The sequence below is a fragment of the Opisthocomus hoazin genome, chromosome 20, assembly GCF_030867145.1.
Source record: "Opisthocomus hoazin isolate bOpiHoa1 chromosome 20, bOpiHoa1.hap1, whole genome shotgun sequence".
In the NCBI taxonomy this organism is placed as follows: domain Eukaryota; kingdom Metazoa; phylum Chordata; class Aves; order Opisthocomiformes; family Opisthocomidae; genus Opisthocomus; species Opisthocomus hoazin.
In genome coordinates this window covers 10944348-10954483 of record NC_134433.1, presented here as the reverse complement: position 1 = coordinate 10954483, position 10136 = coordinate 10944348, and the positions used below count along the sequence as shown (strand labels likewise).

At 39.3% G+C, this 10136-nt stretch overlaps 1 protein-coding gene across 5 annotated transcripts in view; it reads right to left on the bottom strand.

The window, feature by feature from the left end:
• Positions 1-2362: 2362 nt before the first annotated feature.
• CRCP (CGRP receptor component) overlaps positions 2363-10136 on the bottom strand; it is a 38441-nt gene continuing 30667 nt past the window's right edge. For all 5 annotated transcript variants that reach the window (XM_075440535.1, XM_075440538.1, XM_075440536.1 and 2 more), the window contains one exon: positions 2363-3638. In XM_075440535.1, the coding sequence (XP_075296650.1) occupies positions 3495-3638 (144 nt within the window). In that variant the 3' untranslated portion in view covers positions 2363-3494. The remainder of the gene's footprint in view (positions 3639-10136) is intronic.

The following is a 10136-nucleotide window of genomic DNA, read 5'->3' as shown; positions in this document are numbered from 1 at the left end:
GCTGGGTTCTAGTTAAATTTCTTGGCTTTATTTCTTCCAAGGTATGACAGTTTGATTGTTCTTCACGTGTCAAGGGTCAACTAGGATTGCAGCAGCTGCAGACATCCACCCCTGGCACCGTATCGTGATGTGACTGGTTCATTATTTTAGGGCAGGATTCTCAACCGGTGTAAATCAGCCCAGTTTGGGTGACTTCAAAAGCAATAGCTTGACTACAACCACGATAGATTTTAGTAAGTAAAAAGTTGTGTACAGCACTGTTAATGACAGGATCTTTCTTAAAACATTTGTATAAACACTTGTAAACTTCATGACACTCCACAGACGTTATTTAACCCTTCCAGCACTCTGACACATTAGGCTTGAATGCTATTTCCATGTATTACTTCAATGTTGTTTAAAGACATGCCTCAGAAGAAAACCAAAACTCCAAAAATTTGGAGTTTTTGGTTTGCTTTTTCTAATTAAAACTACATACCTTTATGTGGTAAATACACCACACAACTGCAGACAAACAAAATGCATTTTGCTCCCTGTAAGACAAGGAGAGTTTGTCAAATTCTGCATTTCAGTGGTGGCCAACAGCCTTACACGCAGCCCTGCCACGGCGTGACCACCACCAAAGCTGCTCAGCTCATCAGTAGGGATGCCCTGTACCTTCCTTCTACCCCTGTAAAACAAAGTTTCTTGCTAATAAAACTTCTCCAGCGAGGACTGCCAAACAGTCCTAGGGAGAGCTGTCCTTCTTGGGCTTCAATTTACAAAAAGAGAATCCACAACACCTCAAACAGCTTGAAACCTCAGGCAAATTCTGGCAGCTCGTTCCCCTTTCTCCCAAAGCAACGCCGAGAACACAAGAGCTGCCACAACCAGAGCCGTCAATCTGGCAAGACCCAAACACACGATAAAAAATTTAAAAAATGAGAAACAGAAGAAATGAGCAAGCTAGAAGTAACATGCACTTCTTCAATATTCAGAAAGTGCCAAGTACTCTGCCCTTTTCTTCTCAAAATTAGGGACTGAGCTTTTAAGTGCCCAATACGCACAGATGTTTTCTTGTACATGACGCATCAGAGTGCCGCCCTCTTCGTGCTGTCTTGTCCCCTTCAAAAGAAACAGCAGAGTACGTTTATCGTGTTAGGCAACTGATGAGTTAAGAAAACAAAAAGCAGCCTTGTGAGACAGGCAGATCTGTTATGTAATATATAGGACACCGGAAAAATGATATCACATAAGCAAGCTGACATTTGCTTTCCATAAAGCATTTCCGAGTCTCGGGTTTGCCGAAGAACACACCCGAGAGTAAACAACGCAACGTGAAACCCGCTCGCCGAGCCAGCGTAATCCCTCACCTGCACTTACATGGTCAGAGAGCACCGACAGTAGATTTAAAAAAGATTTCTTGATGTAATGCAGATGTCTAAACCCCAGATCCCTTCAAATGTTACTTAGTATTGCATTTTTAGGGAAATTACAGTTTACGTTACCTTAGTTGAGACTGAAGAAGCTATCCATTCATTTGCACCAGTTTAATATACGTATCCATCTGGAATTGATTTTGATAAAAAGGTTAAACAAAAAAGTAAGGGAATGAGTTCTTGTATCTTGTACCATATGCATACAGCGCATGACAACATGGTTGCTGGCAAAAATCCATTATGATAACAAACCAGCAATTCCCAAGATGGAGCATCCAGCTTCAGAGGACTGTTAAAATATTCTTGCTGGCTAAAGACACTTGCGATCTGCTTCCATCTGCTTCTTTGTAAGTTTAGAACATGCTTCAGTAACTTAATTTTAGAAAGAGACAAATAAAAATGTAAACACTTGCAGCCCAAGGCCACAGTATGTCAAACACCACCAGTGACTGCTGAGAGTAAAAATGCTAATTTTAAAATTAATCGCATGTCATTCCATGACATGATCTACTTATCTCTTCTGTTTTGTTGCTCATTTAGAGAGAAAAATATATATTGATGTACCACAAAAACCACCAAGGATCTTCCCCCTCTTAATATTACACTTTTCCAGTCAAAACATACCTTTAGTCTTCAGCCTTGGAATGTATTTAATGTAAGATAAATTATGTTTAAGAGGTAACAAATATATTTTTCGGTAATTTCCTTTCCTCTCCAAACATCAAAGCAGCTCAAAATACCACGGAAATGTATATCATAAATCCCCCAGACACTGGAAGTTATCACTCCCTTTCACATATGGCACGACTAAACCTCATAAAGTGTAAATCCTTTGTATAAAAACACAAAATAAAACCATAACAGAAGGGGGGGGGGGGGGGGGGGGGGGGGCGGAAATAAGACCTTGAATCAGATATCTGACATCTTGTCTATAAGCCACAAACTTCCCAAGATGAACTCCAAACTTTATTTCTATTTCCAGTACATTATAGTAACTATAAAGTAATGGCCTGCAGTCATAGTATAAAACCAATGCCAGGTGTAACTCATGACTTTATGTATATACATATATATATACACAAAAGATTTATTATAATCATCAATGCTTTCAACATTAAATATTTGATCCTGAAATCTTTAACCAGACAAAAGCTGAGCACACAGAAAATTCTACTTCAACCAGGACTGATTCTCCTTCTTCTCAACCAGCTTAAGGCTTCACTGCAGTGTCGACTCATCCATTTATTCCACGGTTGACACCATGTTCACAGGACTGTGACTTGCCTATATATAAATATTGGAACAAACGTTCAAAGTGAAAATATACACCTCGTGCCCAAATGTTCCTCTGTTTGTATCACTAAGAGCCTTAACATTTGAGTCCAGAGCCTCAACTGCTGTAAACTGCTCCAACTCGGCCAATTTCAGTGGCAATATGCTGATTTAGCTGATGATCTGTATCTCTGTCTCATCAAGTAAGGACATCCTTGAGAACAGCCACCCTCCCCAACAGAGCCTCTCACTTCCATGATGCCAACAGCCTACTCGAAATTGTCTGGCCAGACACCAAGCAGTTCTTGTACATCGCTCTCTGTTCTGACGGCTGGAAACAGCCCTTTTCACAAACAGCTCCAAATGTTGGCTTTGTACTGGAGACTGTATTCTGAAAACCAGTTGGGCAATTCAAAAGCATATGAAAGCAATTATAATTATAGTACCGCTGCGATAATTAAAACATTGCCAGCTGTATATAAGCCTATTCAAATGTACAGCTGTTACACGGGTAATGGAAATAATACAAAAGCTTCAGATTCTGTGCCCCATAATTTCTCAGACTGCTACATTACAAACTCAGTTAGTACCACCCCGTTCATGACAAAATGCCATAACAACAGTGTCCTTTTCCATGCTTTCTTGTAAACAATTGGTTCCCTCATCACCTCCAAGTAATAAAAATTGTAACATATTATACAATGATGTCCAATAAAAGATTAAACGGGTATCAAGTAAAAACCAGAAAACTATTAGCTGATTCTCTTCTGCTGAAATTGTTGCCAGCTTTGGTCTAGATGCCTCCTACACTTGGTCACCTTTGTCTTCGGTTGCCATTTCTGAGTCTCTCCGTTGCTCTTCTGGATCCCCTGGAAGAATACTGGTGACTGTCTGGAGCAGTGACTCAATCTGCTCTTCTGTTAGCCTTTCCTCGCTTTCTTCTACCATCTGCAGGTCAAAAAAACAATCTGCTGTAATCATGAAATCCGTACTTCCTTCCTCAGCTCCAAACAGGAGGACTCAACTAATTGGGAAATACTGTTCTCAATGGATGCAAGACATAGTCTGAGCTCATTACAAAAACATTTTACAAAGCGGAACTCTTACAATATTTAAAAAACGAAAATAAGAGCTCCATTGTTAACCATGACAATTGGCACTCCATAATGAGACCCTGCTTTCTTTACAACAAGGAAAACACGGCTCTCAGAACAGGCTTTCCTCCCTGGTTTCTCCTAAAGCCTCTCAGCCTACACATCAGCATCTTGAGCCAGGCTTTTCTTGTAGCTCATGTGCACACCTGCCTTCCAGACCTATTTTCCGAAGTTCCTGTGCTTTCATTTGAGAACTGAAATAAGACAACAGCGGTTACCTGAACCCTGGTATCTTATCCAGCACCTAGACTATAAGTAATCAGGCCACCTAATCCCACTGCAGCTATACTTCACTGGAATTTGCTTGGATCACAAGATTCCTGCATATAAAGCCATATAAAAGCTCTGAGCAACACAAAACATGCTGTCACAAATGAACAATAAAATTCCATAAGATTAATTAGGGACCTACTTTCACTGTGGAGCTGTGGGAACTCTTATATCACTGCTACCAGTAAAAACAACTGCCCTAATTTATAGGCAGCTGTTAAAAGGAAAAGCTTGTCAGAGGACTGCAAAAGCAAGCCAAAAGAACTCTTCAAACGCAAATGAAACCAATTAGGATTGCGGGGTTTGAGATTTTCTTTTTCATACAAAGTCCTTTAAAACGTCCTTTGAAGAGCAGTGATTTATATTAATTACGGTTCCAAGTCAACACAGGTTTAATCAGTTCTACCTATAAATTGTCAGCTATTCAGATGCATCTTGCCTTCTAAAAAGCAGAGTGGTACATTCAATTAACTTTTTTTTTTTCCTTTAATGTCCTATGAGCCCCCTCTGCACAATCTGATCATCTTTCATCAGCCATTATCCAGAGATCCTTGATGAGAGGAAAGCGAGCACGCTAGAATCCACTCCTGTTGCAAAAGGCAGACAGTGAATATCCATTTGCAAATGACTGTTTCTGGGGACTGTCCTGATCAAAGGGTGAAATTCTCTGTGGAGCGGCTTTCGAAGTACAGTTAGTTCAAGAACTACTGTAGGACCCTGGCTTGAAAAACAGCCCTGGCTCTCATTACCGCCAGCTGCTATGCTATACACTAGGAGTTAAAATTGACTAAAAATCCCCCGAACGTTAGCCTTCTGTGTAAGCAATGGCCAAAGCGACTGAAGCTGTATCAGGTAATTGCCTGCTAGGCTGCATTTCAGAGGTGATCATCTCAGCAGCTTGGCTGGCATACCTTGGGGCATCAACACTGCACTATCAAGTATGCCACAGTGCGTACACACACTCTGTTGCCAATACTGCTATAAAGCCATTACTCTACAGATGACCTATGCTATTAAATTTTGTAGAAGATTATCAGCCTGGCTTTCAGACTGGATTATAGTGTTATTAATTACTGTTACATTGAATTTTGAAGGTGACAGCCCCATAGCAGGAGGAACCATACCAAGAAAAAGCCCACGTCCTTTTGACAGGCAATATCACTTAAAGGCAGAATGATTTATCTCTTAGCAGCCAAGGTCTCCTGCATTTGTTACCATCCCACTGCTTTTTGATCTTCAGAAAAATGGCATCTTGCCTAGTTTAGATTTGATTTATTGGATCACATGAAGTCCGCCCCTCTTCTCCATTTAAATTTTATCCCTCCCTACTTATCTCCTTTCCCTTTCTTCTGCAAACACTTTCTCCTTTGGGTGCTTGCTGCAGGCAGCCACAGTTAAACAGAAGGTTTTGATCAGAACTTAAACAGATCAAATAGAGAGCAATTTCTAGACCAGCATCAACTCTTCGCAACTTCTGCATTTAAGGCAGAATATACTTGAGTGAGTGTCTTATCACTGCTTCTTATGTGCTCTTGAGTGCCAAATGAGTAAAGCCCCAGCTCCCATTACAAACAATAATGTTGATGTCACTTGTACTGGCTGAACACAGAAGTCTGCAAGACTGACAAACTGCAGATACGACTCGGGGCATCGACCGATGAGCTCTGGTGATTGCTCTGGCAGTTTAAGAAATCACACTTTACCAGAAAGTTGATGAAAGAAAATAGTCTCTCGTGTTTCAGATGCTTTGGTGCTGTAACTGATGTCTCATTAAACTGCTGAGCAAAGCAACTTTACAGAAAGACGCTGGATACTGCACCGAGGAGTGGGTAAAGCAGCTCCAAATTCCCTTCTGTTGACAGATCCATAGTCTCTGCCAGAGGGAAGTGGTAATTCCTTAAACTGTGTAGCAAATTCATCGAGGGCTCACCTTTTAGTGCCTCCAAGCCATGCATCCTCACTGCCAGCTCTCACACCAGGAACTACCAATAGACAAAAACCGACATCTGGCAGGATGGACAGCTTATTATTCAAGTCGATGCTTCAGCACGATTTTGCTGTGATACTACTCAAGAGTTCACAGGATGAAAAGCATAAGCTATAAAAATCAATTTTTTTCACTCTTCAGGGAAACAGCCTGAGCAGCGACTTATGAAAACATAAGCAATTAGGAAGCAGCAAAGCAGCCTGCCAAAAGGAAAAATTCAAAAATTAAGCACAGAAAGCATGTAGATAAAGCGAAAAATGAAACTGTCCTAAAGGAAAAGAGGTATCAAGGGCAACAGAAGGTCACTCAGAGGCTTATTCTAGATTCAACAGATATTCGCACAGTCTTCTGATTTACTTCTGTAAGACAAAATACCTTTGCTACTGATAGTACTAGGCAATAATCTTATGATGCTCAGAAGAGAAATTACGTGTAAGAAAAAGCCTCAGAGGCAAAAAGAAACAATTGCATTCAAGCATCTGCTTTTCCCACAAGAATTTTACCAATATATGAAAAAATATCTATCAAAAGCCTTGCTAACTTCTAACTTACAACTGGCTGAAACTGCTCAAGCCACAGCTTCAAACCATAAGCAGTCAGGAATGCAAAGTTTACACTAAGGAAAACAAAAATGCAAATGTTTTTAAAAAGCGTATGACATAAGATGTTTATGTTGGCAGTGCCAGACACCAAACGGAAAGAGATTTTCCTCACAGATGATGCCATGTGCAAAGAGTAGAGTACCACCAACCAAGGCTCTGCAGAACCGTGCATTCCAGTTTTCAGGGGTTTGTGCAAGTAACAGAAGCGGACAGCGTTACAGTAACACAATTTATAGCTAAAAAGCACCCTGATGTGCAGCAAGACAAGCATGTCTCCTTCTCAGGGCTGAGAGCAAGCATTTGCTTGTAATGAACACAGGAGCAAGGCAGGAAGCCATGTCAGCTATGCTGCTTCTGGTAACAATTCCGAAGTCGTTAACTGCTTTTCAGCATTCAAGTCTATACTACCCAGCGGTTTTGTAGCACATGTTGCTGTGTACCAATGTGATTCATACATACACAGTATGTATTTTCTATGAAATGCAACTACCTGGTCAAGACCAACTCTGTCAAGTCAGGCCTCGATAACTGACTTCACTCTAACCAGTAACAGTTTTTAAATTCTCATTGCAATATATGCATACAGTAAGCAACTTTCACATTTCATTTCCCACCCAGTTAATATTCTAAACAATAAAGCCTACGAGATGACCAAAGAAGGAACCAAGGAAGGAAGCAGGAAAAATCTATTTGGTAACTTAACTGGTATAAAATTCTTACAGCTAAAAAAAGGAGGCACATTCCCCCTGCAGCTGGTAGACACCTTTCAAGCCTGAGTACCTAGAGTTCCTTCTTACTTTATTGATAAATCGACTCATAAAACAGTCAGATCTTCAGAACTGTGGAATATACACAAATTACCCTGAAGGCAGCTGAAGCTACCATAATGCTCACCTCCGAAAGCAATGCTACCTTTCTTTAGAAGTCTAATCACCAATTCGTCACCTGCTTAGGCACCTCGTACCTACAACTGTTAAGCCACAGCTTATGTATTGACTTAATTTCAAGTACTCAGGAGGTCCAACCAACTTAACTGAACTTTAAGCTTAAAATTAGGCAAACATTTACTAAATTGAGTACATCAAAAAAGGATGCCAATTCTGTTCTGCCTCTCCAGATACATCTACGCGTGGGCTCTCTAACACAGCAAAATGAAGCACGCATCCAGCATCCATCACTGAGTCTTGCTACAAGAGAATAAAAAGACAAATCGCTCGTCAACTGCAGAATTAAACACTGGCAGATGCCTTGCTCAGTAACGTAACCGCTACCGGGAACCAGAGCTGTGCTTATTAAACAAATGTGTATGTGGAATATTTTACTACCATGCAGTCTTTCCCAGCTGCACATTTTAACAGTAGCTTTTTTTAATTGAGCACTATGTATGAATTTCTCAGAGGAAGAAAACAACCATAATTACCAAATCAGAACGTAATAATAGAATTACATTAAGCAGTAAGTCACTTTAAAACCTGCTGATAAATTCTCATGGCAGAAAGCCATTTTGAGAAGCTTTTAAAGACTTTATTTATTGAGAAGGTAAATCACAAAATAACAGCTAGTCTGATTATCAAGATAATTTCAAAGACTAAAGTGTGTATTCATAAAACAAATGTGTAAATCTATGTTCATACTGTCATGTACGCATGTAAGCACAAAATATGAACACAAACATATATACACATGTATACTTGTCTAGATTTCCCACACACACACTCAATCAAACACCGACAAACTTTTTAGGAACATGCCTTCCCTAATTATAACCGTACCTTATCTTTTCTGCTTATCCAAGTAAAAGCAAAGTATAAGAGATTTCCATCATCCTCACTGCGCTTCTTTCAAGCTTTCCATGCTAACGTTTAATTCATTTAGCTTCCTGAGACACAGTAACACACTGCAAATGTTGATGAATAAAGAAAGCCACACTGAAGAACCCTAAAAAGTTCTGAAATAACTGTGAAACTGTCTAAAGGGTAAGTAATATTTGAGGGGCAACCAACCTCAGCATCACAGAAGAGAACAATCTGTGGATTAAAAGCTATTGTTTGTTTGAATAATAAGCTAAGAATTCTATGTAAAAAATAGTCAGTGAACTATAGTAAAAATGGAAATAGGCGTTCTGATCACTTCCAAAGCTATCAAGCATGTAACTCCAGTGTAGGAGGTACATATTTTATGAGAAAGTGACTGCTGTATTTCCTCTTTGAGCAGTAATTTGAAATTGTTCAGCACCAACACGCTAGTAGAGAAAAAGCACATAAAAAAAGAAATAAAGTGAAAGACTGAATGATTGGATTAATGTCCCCCAGAGATAATTAACCAAGTACGCAAAGTGGGAAGCAAAATATACTGTTGAGAAAATAAAATGTTTAAATCCTCTAACATCTTCCATTTTCCAGAATACTTTATGTTATTGTCTTTTATTGTTGAATTGAAAATAATCTGCCAGGCTGGTTATGCAGAGCACATATCACGAGATACAAAGCCCTCTGAGATGAAAAATCTAGTTTTAAAAAGCACAGAATTAAAATCTACTTTTCCATTCAGAGAGAAGAATGTGGAGCAATTTGTCCATTAGAAAAGATGATGCTTAATCTTCAAATCCATCACAGTTGAGCATTAAGTAAAGCTGGACCACTGTCATGGTTAGATCAACACCACTATCTTTTTCTTTTCCTGCTTTGTGAATCACTGAGCCAGGAACAACATATGTTAAAGATTAAAACAGGAGGTGAAGATAGCTGCAATGTGTACAGTGTTCTACCCTGTGGGATATGAATTAGAATTTCGTGCTCCTTTTGTTGCTATTGTTGTTTGAAAATAAATCCTGGCACACAGTCCGGAAAAGACAAATACGAACAATCACAGCAATTTATCCATACAGACTTACAAAAGAACTTGAGATCAAAAGATCACAACATAAATTTGCTTTTTAGCTTAAATATAATTTTATCAATATTGATTTATTGTTTGCATACAACTAAAGACAGGGAATTTTATAGAAGGAAAGTAAAAAACACAAAAAGCTGGAACGGCAAAAAAGCAACACACAGTAGTAAATATAACTATCATCTGACTCTATTCCAGGGACAGGCATCACTGAGTTAAAGTTTGAAACATCAAAACTATTTGAAAAAGTGAAAGACAGAGATATGGCTTCTTTGGCATTTTGTTTAAAGCTTTTTAAAAAATAAGATTCATTTGCCTAAGTTATATGAAGTGGTCAGACGTTTTCATCGTCATTTATTTATGATTCAGTTCCAGGAGCGACTCAAAGCTTTTGAGTAGCAGGGGCAAGTTCAATGAAAAGAGAATCGAGGCAATTTAGACCTCGTATTCACTTCTCTGCAGGTTGTCTCTCATCCATCAGCTGCAGTGAATTGACTTGTCTGCATGAAACCTGTGTATGGGTAATCTTCTCCCTGCTGAC